Source organism: Zonotrichia albicollis, chromosome 15, assembly GCF_047830755.1.
Source record: "Zonotrichia albicollis isolate bZonAlb1 chromosome 15, bZonAlb1.hap1, whole genome shotgun sequence".
NCBI lineage: Eukaryota > Metazoa > Chordata > Aves > Passeriformes > Passerellidae > Zonotrichia > Zonotrichia albicollis.
Genome location: NC_133833.1, coordinates 16,105,398 through 16,121,364, shown reverse-complemented (window position 1 = coordinate 16,121,364; position 15,967 = coordinate 16,105,398). Strand labels below are relative to the sequence as shown.

General features: G+C 55.6%; 1 protein-coding gene across 1 annotated transcript in view; it reads right to left on the bottom strand.

The window, feature by feature from the left end:
- The window catches only part of LOC102068481 (uncharacterized), a 126,555-nt gene extending 113,506 nt beyond the window's left edge, over window positions 1-13,049 (bottom strand). The window contains exons 1-4 of the mRNA XM_074552481.1: window positions 10,432-13,049; window positions 5,655-5,854; window positions 5,446-5,519; window positions 258-3,022 (exon numbers count right to left, since the gene is read on the bottom strand). Coding sequence (XP_074408582.1) covers window positions 258-3,022; window positions 5,446-5,519; window positions 5,655-5,854; window positions 10,432-12,873 — 5,481 coding nt within the window. The 5' untranslated portion in view covers window positions 12,874-13,049. The remainder of the gene's footprint in view (window positions 1-257; window positions 3,023-5,445; window positions 5,520-5,654; window positions 5,855-10,431) is intronic.
- Window positions 13,050-15,967: the final 2,918 nt, after the last annotated feature.

Here is a 15,967-nt window from a genome sequence, read left to right as displayed (position 1 = left end):
GACAGGACTGTGCAACTCACACAAACCCAACTCCGGGAAACAAGGACAAAGACTCAGAAGCGCCGCTACTAGCCGAAAACAGAGATACTGCCAAAGCCTGTCACCTGAAGCTGCTAACGAGGAAAAACTAAAAACTTCAGCCACGGCGTGATGATACGGATTACCAATCCCCACGGACACCATGCAAAGAACACGCGGGAAACAATGGTGACATTCCGGGAACTTTTAAAAACAGAAGAAACTCAGGCTTTACAGACCTGCGGTACGTCGGGATCGGCGGGCTGCTCTCCCAAGGCGAGCTGACTGTCCGGGATCGGCTTTTCGCAGCTATCGCCGCCCAGAAGCTCCTCCGCCGACAGGATGGGCACCGGCGGCGGCGGCGGCCAAGCGGCCTCGGGCACGGCACGGGCGGGCGGCGGCACGCACAGGTTGTAGGAGTAGGGCAAGGTGCCCTCGCAGAAGTCGGCCGGGAAGGCGGCGCCGGCCAGCGAGAAGCGCTGCGCGCCCAGGCAGCGCAGCACGGCGGGCGGCCCGGCCCGGCGCAGCCGCGCCAGCACGGCCAGCGCCACGCTCAGCACCAAGAGCGCCGACAGCAGCGCCAGCGCCAGCACCAGGTAGAACTGCAGCTCGGCCGCCGCCGCCTCGGCGGCCGCCGGCCGCTCGCTCAGCTCCGGCAGCGCCTCCTGCAAGCTCTCGGCCAGCACCACGTGCAGCGTGGCCGTGGCCGACAGCGCCGGCTGCCCGTGGTCCTTGACCACGGCCACCAGCCGCTGCTTGGCCGCGTCCCGCTCGCCCACGGCGCGCGCCGTGCGCACCTCGCCGCTGTGCAGCCCCACGCGGAACAGCGCCGGCTCCGACGCCTGCACCAGCTCGTACGACAGCCACGCGTTGCGCCCCGCGTCCGCGTCCACCGCCACCACCTTGGCCACCAGGTAGCCGGCCTCGGCCGAGCGCGGAACCACCTCGAAAGGCGGCGCCGCCGCCGCCCCTCCCGCAGCCTCTCCCGCCGCCGCCGCCGCCGCGGGCCAGAGCACCCTGGGCGCGTTGTCGTTGCGGTCCAGCACGAAGACGCGCACCGTGGCCGTGGAGCTGCGCGCCGGCGAGCCGCCGTCCTGCGCCCGCACGACCACCGTGAACTCGCGGCACTGCTCGTAGTCCAAGGAGCGCTGCGCGTACAGCGCGCCGCTCCGCGCCTCCACCGACACCAGCGGCGCCGCGCCCGCCGCGCCCGCGCTGCCGCCCGCCAGCCAGTAGCTCACGCGCCCGTTGGCGCCCGCGTCCGCGTCCCGCGCCTGCACGCGCAGCACCAGCGCGCCCGCCGCGTTGTTCTCCGCCACGTACGCGCTGTACGCCGCCTCCTCGAACACCGGCGCGTTGTCGTTCACGTCCGACACCTCCAGCACCAGCTCCCGGCTGCTCCACAGCGCCGGCCTGCCCCGGTCCCGGGCCACCACCGTCACGCGATGCTCCGACGCCTGCTCGCGGTCCAGCGCACCCGATGTCACCACCTTGTACAAGCCACCGGGGGACGCCACGATCGACAGAGGCGCCTCTCCCGATAGCTCGCACGTCACCTGACCGTTCTCGCCGGAATCCAGATCCCGAACTTTTAGCACGGCCACCACCGTGCCAGTCGGGGCATCCTCGGGCACGGGATTCGACAGTGACAGACTGGTGATCTCGGGCGCGTTGTCATTCTCGTCTGTGACGTCTATCTGCACTTCACAGTGCCCAGTGAGCCCGCCTCCATCTCTCGCCTCCAAGCTGAAGATGTATTTACTCTGTCCCTCGAAATCGAGGGGACCCGCCGTTCTCACTTCCCCGCTCTCGCTGTCGATAGTGAACAACGCCCTTACAGAGTCGGGGACGCTGCCCAAGGAGTAGGACAATCGCCCGTTTGACCCTGCGTCAGCATCCGTCGCCCGTACCCGCAGCACCACCGTCTCCACTGGCAGGTTCTCCGGCACTCTCGCCTCGTAGAGAGTTTTTCCGAACACGGGCGTGTTGTCGTTTAAATCCGTCACGTTGATGCGAACCTGGACAGTCCCGGACCTCGCGGGATCCCCACCGTCCACCGCTGTCAGTACCAACTCAAGCGAACTCTGCTTCTCCCGGTCCAACACCCTCTCCAGGACTAATTCCGGCTGCTTCTTTCCACCCGGCTTTTCCTGCACTGATAGTGAGAACGACGGGTTGCTTGTGAGTTGGTAAGTCAGCATTGAATTGCTTCCTGCATCTGAATCTCGGGCCATCTCCAGCGGAAACCGAGCGCCGGGAGGGATCCATTCACCGATCTCTAGGTCCAGAACAGCCTTACTGAAGACTGGGGAATTGTCGTTCACATCCTCGATGGACACCTCAACTTGGAAAATGTTCAGCGGGTTGTGCACCAGCGCCTCGAAGCTGACGGAGCAGGTCGCCGACTCGCCGCACATCTCCTCTCGGTCCAGCCTCTCGTTCACGTACAGGTTCCCGTTCTCCTCATTCACCGTGAAGTATTGCTTCTCCTCGCTCAGCCGCAGCTTGCGCGCCGGCAGCTCGTCCGCGCTGAGCCCCAGGTCCCGCGCCAGCGGCCCCACCAGCGAGCCTCTGCCCAGCTCCTCGGGGATGGCGTAGCGGACCCGCTCGGCCGCCGCCCGGCACCACACGCACAGCAGCAGCAGCAGCAGCGCGGCCAGCAGCGCTCGCCCGCCGCCCGGCCCAAGCCTCTGCCGCCGCCTCACGGCCATTCTCTGCCCGCTGCGCTCGCCGCGCTCCTGCCTCCTGCCGCTGGCCTGCCTCCCTTCCAGCCGCTCTCGCCGCCCACAACAGACACCGTTGAAAGCCACCCACACCGCTCGGGCCGCCTCTCGCCACCGCCGCCGCTGCTGTCGCTGTCGCTGCCGCTGCGGCCGGCGCCGGGCGAGCGAGCAGCCTGCGGGGGCAGGACGCTGCGGCGGCGGCGGCTCCAGCGGCGCTCGCCGGCGGCCAACAGCGACACCCGGAGGCGCCGCCGCGACACTGCAGCCGCCGCACGGCCGCGCTCAAGGGGGCCCGGCTTTGGGCGGGGCTCAGCGGCTGCACCGGCCCCGGGGGCTCTCCCCGACCGCAAACACAGAGAGCGGGAGCTCCGGCTTAATTCCACTCCAGAGCCTTTCTATGTGGGATGTTCTGACGGGTGCTTTTTAGGGCATTATTATGAGTCAAATTGAACACTAAGAAGCATATATATATTTGAGGAGAGTAAAGAATGGAATTCAGCTGCTCTTAATAAAAAGACCGCCTATCTACAGCAGCAATAAAGGAAAATATAGGTAAGACCTCATGAGCTTTTTCTCACTTTGTCACATGAATTGTTTTCATTATGTTTTTCATTAATTTAGATGAATTAGTTGGACATATAGATCAGCCTAAAGCAATGCAAGCATACCCTATCCCAACATAGCAGAATTACATTTACTCCTTTCTTTCTGACTCATTAAGGTTACATCTCCATATCTGTCTGCCTGACAATGGAAAGCACAAAGCAATGCTGCGTCCTTTAGAGAGTCAAACAATATTTTCAGTTTCCAAGTTAAACTTTCTCTAAAGGCCATGTAATCCAAACCTCTGACATGTAAAGTAACACTTTCAGCAAGGCTTGAATGTTGGAGGCACGTCCAACATTTCTCTGGGCAATATCATCCCTTTTATCACAACTCACACTGAAAGACTTTTTCCTAATCAAAACCTCCCTTCTCATAGTTAAAAACACTTGGCAGTTCTACAACAGCTGGACCAGGTAAACAGAGCTCAGTCCATATTTCCGATGAACTCATTCAAAACTTAAAGAGCAAAAAAATTTTGAAAAGTCTACACAGACGCATCATTTCTCTATGTTTGAAGACACAAATTACTTCAGTCATTCATCATAACGGAGATGTTCCAACCCTCAGGCCACTTCCATGATCCTTCTGGGAAATCTAGCATGTCTATTTGGGATATTGGCCCAAGATCTGCATGCAGTCTCTGCTCTCACAAAAAGAGTTTAGAGGGACTTAGGACCTGCCTCGACCTGCCAGGCAGAGTGCTTGTCATGCAGTGCAGGACACTGTGGAGGCCTGAATACATGTTGTATTGTAAGATCTGTGTGTGTCTAGGTTACTCCAAACGAGCTGCAGCTGCAGGGTCCTTAGTTGGGCAACAGCTGTGGCTCGTGAGGGTAACTGAGATAAATAGGGGGGGGTCAAGAGCCCAGGAGGAACCCCTGAGAAGATGCTGCAGAGAAAGGAGAAGAGCCTGAGAGCTGGGACTGCAGCGAAGATTACAACAACTGGTGACCCCGTGTGAAGACGAACATGCAGCCAAAGAGAGAGAGAGAGAAGGTATGGAATCCCCCGGACAGCCGAGAGCTGTGACAGCCTGAGAGCTGGGACTTTACGTGTATGGCAGCCAGAGAGCAAAGATTACAACAACTGGTGACCCCGTGTGAAGAACAACGCTGCAGCCAAAGAGAGAGAAGGTATGGAATCCCCCGGACAGCCGAGAGCTGTGACAGCCTGAGAGCTGGGACTTTACGTGTATGGCAGCCAGAGAGCTGGGACTATAGAAGAGGCAGCCTGAGAGCTGGGACTGTGTGTATATTATAATTGTTAAAAGAAAAGGGGGAAATGTGGGGGCCTGAATACATGTTGTATTGTAAGATCTGTGTGTGTCTAGGTTACTCCAAACGAGCTGCAGCTGCAGGGTCCTTAGTTGGGCAACAGCTGTGGCTCGTGAGGGTAACTGAGATAAATAGGGGTGGGTCGAGAGCCCAGGAGGAGCCCCTGAGAAGATGCTGCAGAGAAAGGAGAAGAGCCTGAGAGCTGGGACTGCAGCGAAGATTACAACAATTGGTGACCCCGTGGGAAGACGAACATGCAGCCAAACATCGAGAGAGAGAAGGTATGGAATTCCCCCGGACAGCCGAGAGCTGTGGCAGCCGAGAGCTGGGACTTTGGAGTAGCAGCCAGAGAGCTGGGAGGACTATAGAAGATAAGACAGCTGAGAGCTGTGGCAGCCTGAGAGCTCGAACTGTATGTGTATAGTGATTGTATAATTGTTAAAAGAAAAGGGGGGAAATGTGGGGGCCTGAATATATGTTGTATTGTAAGACCTATGTGTGTCTAAGTTACTCTAAACGAGCTGCAGCTGCAGGGTCCTTAGTTGGGCAGCAGCTGTGGCTTGTGAAGGTAACTGAGATAAATAGGGGTGGGTCAAGAGCCCAGGAGGAACCCCTGAGAAGATGCTGCAGAGAAAGGAGAAGAGCCTGAGAGCTGGGACTGCAGCGAAGATTACAACAGGACACAATTCCAGCAGCAGGTGTCCATGCACAGCTCATGCCCCACCTCATCACCCAGCAATAACCCAAAGCACTTCTCTGCAAAGCTCTTCCCTATCCCCCACTCTCTCTGTAAACTGGGGATTGCCCCAGCCCAGCTGCAGGACCTTGCACTTTGATCCATTTCATGATGGCTGCACGGGGCCACTTCTGCAGCCCATCCCTGGCTGCCATCTCTGCCCTGCAGTGAATCAGCTCCAATCGGTGTCAGCTGCAAATTGCCTGAAGGTGCCTCAATCCCACTGGCCATGCAGGTGCTGAACAGAACTGGGCCCAGTCAGGGCCTGGAGGGACAGCACAAGTCACTGCTTTGCACCTGGACATGGAGCCACTGTCTGGAACTCTCTGCAGGGGACTCTCCAGCCTGTCCCTCAGCCATTTGACAGCCTCCAGGTGATTGCCCAGCAGGTTCCTCTGGGTGATGGCCTGGGGGACACTGCACACCTTCTCCCTCTGGGCCCTGCTCTGTCCATGGAAACCTTGGCTGGGCTGGGTGGTCACTCTGCACTTGGACAGCTGCAGCAGAGATGATCCTGCATGATTACACTAAGACAAAATGTTCCTGGCTGAGCACACCAGGAGTGCTTGTGAAACCCTTCCTCTGTGCAGCTGGAAACACCCCAGCTGTGTGTGGGAACTGCACCTGCACTCGGGCAGCTGGCACAGAGGAGACCTTCCACATGAGATCAGACACCCTGAGCCTGAGCTCATGACAACAAGCAATGCAAGAGTCACAAACACATGGAAATGGACATATGCAATAACATTTTGTAGGTCTGCCTTGCTCTACAGAAGCAACTCAAATCCCACTGGACTCCATCAGGCACAGCCTGGTGTTATCTGTGACATATGACAAGCAAGGCAATGACCCAGTTCTTCTCCAGTCTCATACAAAGAGCTCCCCTCTCTCCTTTTTCTTCCATGCCAGGCCACTGTGAGGTTTTCCTTGTGGCCATCTCCTCACTGCTCAAATCCATCATGAGATGATAATGCACTGCAGCCACGCCCAGAAGGGAGGTGCAATTGTCTGCTCACCAGAGTTATGATAAGGAACTGAAGGATTCTAGAGCACACAAATGATAAACAACCTTACTAAAATATTAGCAGTCATCCAACTGAGAATGGCTCATGAAAACATTGTCTTTGAGGGCATCTACTCCCCATCTTTATCACATGCTCTATTCCACAGAGAGGCAAAGTCTACTAAAGTCATATTTACATCTATTTCTCCCAACAGGAGCAGAACACAAAGTCACACTCATATCTTCTACCTTCCACTCCCACTGCAACAAGAGCAGGGGACATGAACACACCATACATTGCTCAAAAAATAAGTGTTGTTGATAATATGAAATATAACCACCTAATGAGTAAATCAAGGAAAAACAAAACAAAGCAAAAAGTCCGGACAAAACCCAAAACCACAAATCAGATAAAGCAAGGAAGCATTATAAGAAAACACGGAGTCAGACATGCCCAGTGTGAAGTCTTCCAGGCCTTTATTGCAGGCCTTAATATTCATACCTGAGACCATGTAGGAGTCACTGAGAAGCTGCAGGTGTATGGCTCTGAGGATTCTCATGGGACAATAATAGAGCGGGTTCATTTGAAGAAAGAGTCCTCTCCTCAGGAACTTTTTCTACTGCATGGCCTGCTCACCTTGCTCAGTTATGAAACCATCATTTTAAACAGCTTCTCATCAGCCTCTTTCTCAAGGTAAATCTTCTGACATATTACAACAGATTCCCTAACCGCTTCTGCCTCATAGTCCCCACACACCATTCAGTCTTAAGTGTCTGAAGTAAGGATTGATGAAAAACATCCCTCACTGTTTCATATTTAAAAGTACTGACCAGAATTGTGAAAATGAGCTGCAACCTTCTGGAAACAAAGGCCTGTATGAAAGTGTAATTACAATTGTGAAGAAACTCTATATCACAGCATGGCACAGAGATACAGATGGATAATGGAGGTTTCACACAGGATTAATTAGCTCATCCAGCCAAGAATTATGGTTCAACATGAACAGTTACTGTGCAAAATGTTACTCGTGGAGGACTGTCATTGTCTGATCCTGACACCAGGATCAGAACAACAATGGCATTGCCTTTGGCACCAAGCATCAAATCAAACCATTTCTCTGCCAAACCCACACTGAGTCCCCCATTTGCCTGGCACAGAACTGAGCTCTCACCCTCCTCACTCTGCATTCACAGCCTTCAGTTTCACCATCAACACCAACCACAATTTTGGTTCCATGGATGCCACAGAGAAAACAATACTTCGGAGAGACATCCATTCATGAAGTTGTATTTCTTGAATGAAATATTCAAGGTCAGGCTGGCTGGGGCTCTGAGCCACCTGCCCTGGTGGAAGATGTCCCTGCCCATGGCAGAGCAGCTGGAACAAGAGGATCCTTAAGGTCCTTTGCTACAGAAACCAGTCTCTGATTCTGGATTTCTAGAATAATATGATTACATGTTCAGCTTCAAGGGATGCATGAGAGATACTCTCCTACTGGATAGTTCTATGTTTTGGAGTTTGCAGGATTACCAGACACTGTGAGGATCAACTGTACTCCTTGACAAAAATACAAGCAAACCAACAAAGAACCCACAAACCCCAAAGTAAAGAAATCAACCAAAAGAACATTATCAACTCAGCCAAGAATGGGAAAACACCAGAAGAATTTCAATCATGGCCTCACATTGCAGATTGGGTCAACTGCGCTATATACAAAACCCAGCAAACTGGACTGAAACCAATACACAGGGGCCTCACACAGGACATCATTTCACAGGCCCCAGACTGTCATTTCCTTGGATAATAAGAGGAACAAAAATCTTAGAACCACAGCTATGGACCTCATCTAAATACACGGACAAACAGAACTGGACACCATTCATTCATTCATTTTGAACTGAATCACAGTGAACTCCAGTACCAGCCCCTGTCTCTGCATACACAGACTTCTTCTCTCTGGCCAAACATAACATTGCAGCAAACTCTGCATACAGACATCATGAGATGAAATTTGTGTGCAGAGCATCTCAGAGCCCAAGCATCACAACTAACATTATTCTACTCCGTCATAGTACTTAAACAAGAGGGAAATGTTACAAAGGCCATAAATTACTTCCAGCTCTGTCAAACACCCACACATCCAAGTATCACCTCAAAGGCAACATCACCATTCTTCAGCACATGGACTCCTCAAAGCACGTGGGACTACCACTCTTGATGCAAAGGAATATGGAACCCAAACTAGGCCATTTCAGTCCAAACCACACAATTGAAATTCATACGACTCCTCCTGACTCATTTTCAGAAGGCCAGCAATAGCCCTGGGGATTAACACACAGGCCATGTCTCCACCAGCACATCCTCACAAACCACACAAACAACACTCCAACGTAAACCTGCCACAGCTCCCATGGTTAGAAGAGACCTTCAGAATTTAGAGAGACTGCACCAAAAGGAAAGTTGCTCAGACAGTATCTACTTACTATTGCTAATATTTGACATATCATCCTAGCCATGGGACAAGAAAAAGCATTTATTACAGAGACAGTTTCAAGAAACATGTCTATGGAAGTTTCTCCCTTTTCACCTATAACCATGAAGAAACCATACTTGGATCATCAGAAGAACAAGAGAGAAAGTTAACACCTGCAGAATTGAACAGCTCACCACTCTCTTCTGGATTATATAACTCAGACTATATGATTAATAATGTTGTTCATAGGCACTGAATACACAGCTTACAGTTCCCATACCACATATAAGTACAAAATTAAGCTTTTCATGGACACCATTACTATGACCAACAAATACTTATTATGAACCTGCAGGGCTCTCCATGCAGCTGGAATACAGATCTTCTAAACAATTGTTTGGCAAGAAGAACACCACATTCCTTCATGCTAGAGATAAAAACTGGACAGGGAATGGTGGAAAATATTCCCTTGAGTGTTTCAGCAGACATTCACACACAGCTCACAGCACTCAGATTTTCAGCCCTTCACACCATCCATGGTGTCCTTTCAGTCAGATCATTTAAAAGCATGTGACAGTGGGGGCCCATTTCTCCAAACCATTTCTCTTCCCAGCACCAATTGCACACAGCTATCTGCACATCGCTGTGCTATGGAAGATACATTTGCTGCTCACTGAAGTTCTGTGAAGAGACTTTGTAGGTCTCAAATGAAAAACCGAGCAGTCTTCCAAGAGACACTGAGTCAGTGAATATCTGCTCACAGGGAAGCCCACCTTGTATCTCCAACTACACCTCGAATATCTCCCTTCCCATCCAGGCAATTCCCTTGCCATGCTAAATACTTTGTACCCAAGGCTCATCCAGCTCCATCTGACATAGTTCTACCTTAAAAAACAAACAAAAAAAAAAAAAAACCAAAGCAGTACTACCATTTCCTCCTCCACATGCAGCCACCCACAGCCTTTTCAAAGAATCACAACTTCAAGAGGATTCTTCATCCCTACAACAGACAGACAGACATCATCAAGGACCACTTGTTGCCTGGTCCAATCCTCTCTTGGAGACAAAAACTAAAGCACCGATGACACAAGCACTTTTCCTACTATCTTCACTATGTATCATAGCAATAAAGGAGAGCAATAAAAGGCTGCGAACAACACGTACAGTGGTTCCACACAAACCCATCAGCATTTTATTCAAGACACATTCTAGCTCATAAAGCACACTTGCTGTCGGGAAGACACATCGACCTTGTAAAATGTGTTATTTGTTACTGCCATGATCCATCCGTTCAGAATAGCTAACGCTACCCGGAACACAGATTCTACACATCACAGCTGATATAGTGGAAACAGTACCTGGAAAAGGATCAAATGCCCAAATTCCGGCCTCATCTACAACGTGCCAAGAGCACCCATATTGCTCCTTCCTTCTACTGACAGCAATGGGCAAAAAAAACCTCAGAACTACACCAATGGAACCCTTACCATGCTTTTAGACAAAGTGTCCTAGGAAAAGATAGAACACACGGCAGGGGAAAGGTCACGGCAGTCTCAGGAGAATACGTCGAGGAGAAAATCTGGACAGAGGAACTCACCGAGGGAGGGGAAGGATCTACGGAGAGGGCGGCGGCCGGGTCGTCGTGGCCGAGCAGCGGCGCGGGCTCGTCGGGCGGCGGGCGGGCCGGGAGGGTGTCGCAGCAGCTGGCGGCCGAGAAGCGCAGGTGGCTCTTGCGCGAGTCGGCCGTGAGCGACACGTCGTGCGAGTAGGACTGCAGGAAGGCGCGCACGCCGTCGATGCCCACGAAGTGCGAGACGGGCACGCCGCGCAAGGCGCCGCTGTCCGGCGGCAGCAGCTGCTGGCGGTGGCAGCGGCGCAGGCGCAGCGCCAGCAGCAGCAGCAGGAAGGCCACGAAGAGGCACGAGACGGCGGCCACGGCCAGCACGAGCCAGCGCGTCAGGCTGGCGGCCGGCTCGCCCGGCGCCGCCGCCTCGTGCGCCGCGCTGCCCAGCTCGGCCAGCAGCTCGGCCACGCTCTCGGCCAGCACCACGCTCAGCGTGGCCGTGGCCGACAGCGCCGGCCGCCCGTGGTCCCGCACCAGCACCACCAGGCTGTGGCGCGCCGCGTCGCGGGCCAGCGGCGAGCGCGCCGTGCGCACCTCGCCGCTGTGCAGCCCCACGCGGAACAGCCCCGGCTCCGTGGCCTTGGCCAGCTCGTACGACAGCCACGCGTTCTGCCCCGCGTCCGCGTCCACCGCCACCACCTTGGCCACCAGCGCGCCGGCCTCCGACCGCCGCGGCGCCAGCTCCACGCCCGACCACGCCGCCGCCGCAGCGGCCGCCGGCGGGTACAGCACCTGCGGCGCGTTGTCGTTCTCGTCCACGATCTGCAGCCGCACCGACACGTTGCTGCTCAGCGCCGGCGCGCCGCCGTCCTCCGCCCGCACGCACAGCTGCAGCTCGCGCAGCTGCTCGTAGTCCAAGGAGCGCAGCGCGTACAGCGCGCCCGTCTCCGCCTGCACCGACACGTACGACGACAGCGGCGCGCCCCGCACCCGCCCCTCCGCCAGCCGGTAGCGCACGCGCGCGTTCTGCCCCCAGTCCGCGTCCGTGGCGCGCACCGTCAGCACCAGCGCGCCCGCCGCGTTGTTCTCCGCCAGTCGCGCGCTGTAGCGCTCCTGCGCGAACACCGGCGCGTTGTCGTTCACGTCCAGCACCCGCAGCGCCAGCACCGCGCTGCTCTGCAGCGACGGCGACCCGCCATCGGTCGCCCGCACCGTCACGTTGTACTCCGACACCTGCTCCCGGTCCAGCTCTCTCGCTGTCACCACGCTGTAGTAGCTGCCGTGGGAGCTCTGCAGGCGGAACGGAATGTCTTTGTCGATAGAGCAGCGGACCTCGCCGTTGGCCCCCGAGTCCCGGTCCTCCACGTGTAGGAGCGCTACAACTGTTCCCGAGGGGGAGTCCTCAGAGATCTCGCTTAGTACCGACCGTACGGAAATCTCGGGTGCGTTGTCGTTGACATCTGTCACAGTGATTACGACTTTGGCAGAGTCGGAAAGAGCTCCGGCGTCATGTGCCTGCACCTCCAGTTCGTAGGAAGGACCTTCCTCAAAGTCTAAGTTACGTGTCAACGAGATAGCTCCTATTTCTGCGTCTAGGTGGAAGATCTCGGACGCTTTCAGAGAAACTACTTGATATGAATATTTCAATTGTCCGTTCAGACCTTGGTCGGCGTCCGTGGCAGTGACAGTGACCAGAACAGAGCCCACGGGCACGTCCTCGGGCACACGCACCCTGTACTCCGCCTGGCTGAACACAGGCGCGTTGTCATTCGCGTCCAGCACCGTCACATGGATCCGAGCCGTGCCCGTCCGTGCCGGATCGCCGCCGTCCATCGCCCTCAGCACCAGCTCGTGAAACGCCGCCTCCTCCCGGTCCAGCGCCTTCGCCAGCACCAGCTCGGGACGCTGATCGCCGCCGGGGCCCGCCTGCACGGCCAGCGAGAAGTGCTCGTCACCGCTCAGCTCGTAGCTCTGCAGCGAATTAAGGCCTGAGTCAGGATCATAAGCCCGAGCAAGGGGAAACCGTGCACCGGGGGCTGTCACTTCGCTCATTCTCAGCTCTATTTCTGGCTCTCGGAAGCTGGGCGCATTGTCGTTAATGTCCGTGATTTCAACTTCTATTTCATAAAACTTAATTTCTACCTCTACTATCAGCTCACAGCGCAGCACGCATTGCTGCACACGCTCGCACAGCTGCTCTCTGTCGATCCTCTCCGCCGTCACTAAATGTCCCATCTTCCCGTGAAGAGAGAAGTATTGATTCCTACCTCTTTCTGTTATGTGGGTGCTGCGGTCTCGGATCTCCGAAAGCTGCAGCCCCAGGTCCTTGGCCACGTCGCCCACGAACGAGCCCTTGGGCATCTCCTCGGGCACCGAGTAGCGCAGCTGCCCCCACGCCGCCTCCCACGCCGCCAACAGCACGGCCCAGAGCAGAGCTCGCTGCCGCCGGCCCCAGCGCCTCCCCGCCGCGCACATCTCGGCCGCCGAACCGCAGCACCGCCGATCCAATCCCGTTCCCACTCAATGCTCTCAGCTCCTGCACCGAGCGCAGCTGCCGGTGCCTCCGCCTGGCTCCAGAATGGACCAGCACCGCGGGGACGATCGGGGACCGCAGGTTCGGGCAGGGGAGCGAGCAACCGAGTGAGCCGATCCGCAGCGGGAGGGGCTGCCGGTAGCGCTCCGAGCTTCCTCTCGCTCCTCTCGGTCAACAGCGGCGCCCGCAGCCTCCTCCCGGCACTGCAGGCACCGAGCGCTCCCCCGCGCTGCCCGCCCGGCCTCGCTCCATACCGGGCACGGTCGCCACCGAGATGTCACTTTTCGTCCAGCGCCTCCGCACTTCTCCAGCCCATCTCTGCTTTCATCCTCCAGGATAACACCATCAGAAGGAAGGCAGAGGCATTCCGCGGCCGGGGTTCTTTAACCGCACAGGAAACCCATCATTTATTCATGGCGTTATGTAAATAATGTGAATATGTACATTAAAAACTTTTTCTCCTATTTCACCCTGTAGCTTATTCTTAAGATTACCCTTTTTGTTCAAAAGCATCTTCAACAACTGCCTCACAGAGATAAAACGGGAAGATACGACATCCCGAAGAAACAGCTCTTAGGTTCTTTAACACAAGTGGAAAGAGAACAATTGCATGCTTCTTGAAGTAAGGGAGCCTATTGTTAGAGGATTCAATTAAAAGTACAAAGAAAGATGCAGCTTTATACTCTCAGGGGAATCTTTCAGGACCTTTCCTATGATCCGCCCAGTGTATCCTTAGTTTACACAAGTTAACAGTTATTCAAGTCATTCTAGCTTTCCTTTCTTTTTTCAGAAAACACTGTACGAAGCACTGAAGCTCCTTAGTAAACCAATCAGCTAAATATTTCTTAATGACGTTGATATGATATGTGCTCAAGAAAACAATCATGGAACCGTAAAACAAAAGTACAAGTCTTGAAACTGTACTGACCACTAATCAGTGTGCAAATGGGCTTGATTCAAGTGCCTAAACCCTCCTCTGGCCAATCTCCCTGATATGGGATCCGTTAATATCTCAGATATTTATCCTAATAAACAGAACTGCAAAGTTTTGCTGTTCCCTATATATTTGAGACCTGCTAACACCCCCAAATTTGTTGTGAGATAGAAAAATAAAAATCTCTGAAACAGAAATCTTTCAGCACTCTCACCAGCGTATGAAATTAAGACCATGAAGAGCAAAACAGAGACAACTGCCAGCCAGGACGCATAAACGAAGTCATCTAGCTTCACTACTAAGCCTCCCCCCAAAACGTGTGACAATGTCCTCAGAAGAAAAAAGACTGAAAGGAACATTTCACATTCCTTTCCTTTCCAAATCAAACCGGGACAAAAAAAAAAAAAAAAACCAAAAAAAACCCACAAAACCACCCGTTAACGAACGGGTTGCGGTAAAGCTATAAACGAATTCCAAGCACACCGTTCTGAACAAATCAGTCGGAGAAGAAATATCTCCAACACCAAATGTCAGTGCTCTTTCTTTTTTTCCTCGACCCGGTCCTGCGGAATCAGCCATTCCCCTTCCACAGACTACGAACCTGTTTTCAATGTTGCTAACAGATTCTAATTTATGGAGCTCAAGTGTTAAAGACAAAACCTCGCGCGTGAAGCTGAACATCCGACCAAGGAAGAACCAAAGGCTTCCTGCTCTGCATGAACGGGGGATAGCCCGTTCCTTAATTCAGTCCGTCACGAAGACAGGACTGTGCAACTCACATAAACACCACTCGTGGAAACAAAGAGAAACACGCAGAAACACCGCTACTAGCCTAAAGGAGAGCTATCATAAAAGCCTGTCAGCTGAAGCTATTACAGAGAAAAAATGAAAAACTTCCGCTGCTACGTGGAACTAAAGATGACGTATCCTCACTGACAACACGCAAAGAACACACAGGAAACAATGATGACATTCTGGGAACTTGAAAAAAAAAGAAGCAGCTGACGGTTCACAGACCTGCGGTGCATCGGGCTTGCCAGGAGCCTCTCCCTCGACGAGGTCACTGCTCAGGTTCGGCTTGTCGCAGGCATCGCCGCCCAGAAGCTCCTCCGCCGACAGGACGGGCACCGGAGGCGGCGGCGGCCAAGCGGCCTCGGGCACGGCGCGGGCGGGCGGCGGCACGCACAGGTTGTAGGAGTAGGGCAAGGTGCCCTCGCAGAAGTCGGCCGGGAAGGCGGCGCCGGCCAGCGAGAAGCGCTGCGCGCCCAGGCAGCGCAGCACGGCGGGCGGCCCGGCCCGGCGCAGCCGCGCCAGCACGGCCAGCGCCACGCTCAGCACCAAGAGCGCCGACAGCAGCGCCAGCGCCAGCACCAGGTAGAACTGCAGCTCGGCCGCCGCCGCCGCCGCCTCGGCGGCCGCCGGCCGCTCGCTCAGCTCCGGCAGCGCCTCCTGCAAGCTCTCGGCCAGCACCACGTGCAGCGTGGCCGTGGCCGACAGCGCCGGCTGCCCGTGGTCCTTGACCACGGCCACCAGCCGCTGCTTGGCCGCGTCCCGCTCGCCCACGGCGCGCGCCGTGCGCACCTCGCCGCTGTGCAGCCCCACGCGGAACAGCGCCGGCTCCGACGCCTGCACCAGCTCGTACGACAGCCACGCGTTGCGCCCCGCGTCCGCGTCCACCGCCACCACCTTGGCCACCAGATAGCCGGCCTCGGCCGAGCGCGGAACCACCTCGAAAGGCGGCGCCGCCGCCCCTCCCGCAGCCTCTCCCGCCGCCGCCGCCGCGGGCCAGAGCACCCTGGGCGCGTTGTCGTTGCGGTCCAGCACGAAGACGCGCACCGTGGCCGTGGAGCTGCGCGCCGGCGAGCCGCCGTCCTGCGCCCGCACGGCCACCGTGAACTCGCGGCACTGCTCGTAGTCCAAGGAGCGCTGCGCGTACAGCGCGCCGCTCCGCGCCTCCACCGACACCAGCGGCGCCGCGCCCGCCGCGCCCGCGCTGCCGCCCGCCAGCCAGTAGCTCACGCGCCCGTTGGCGCCCGCGTCCGCGTCCCGCGCCTGCACGCGCAGCACCAGCGCGCCCGCCGCGTTGTTCTCCGCCACGTACG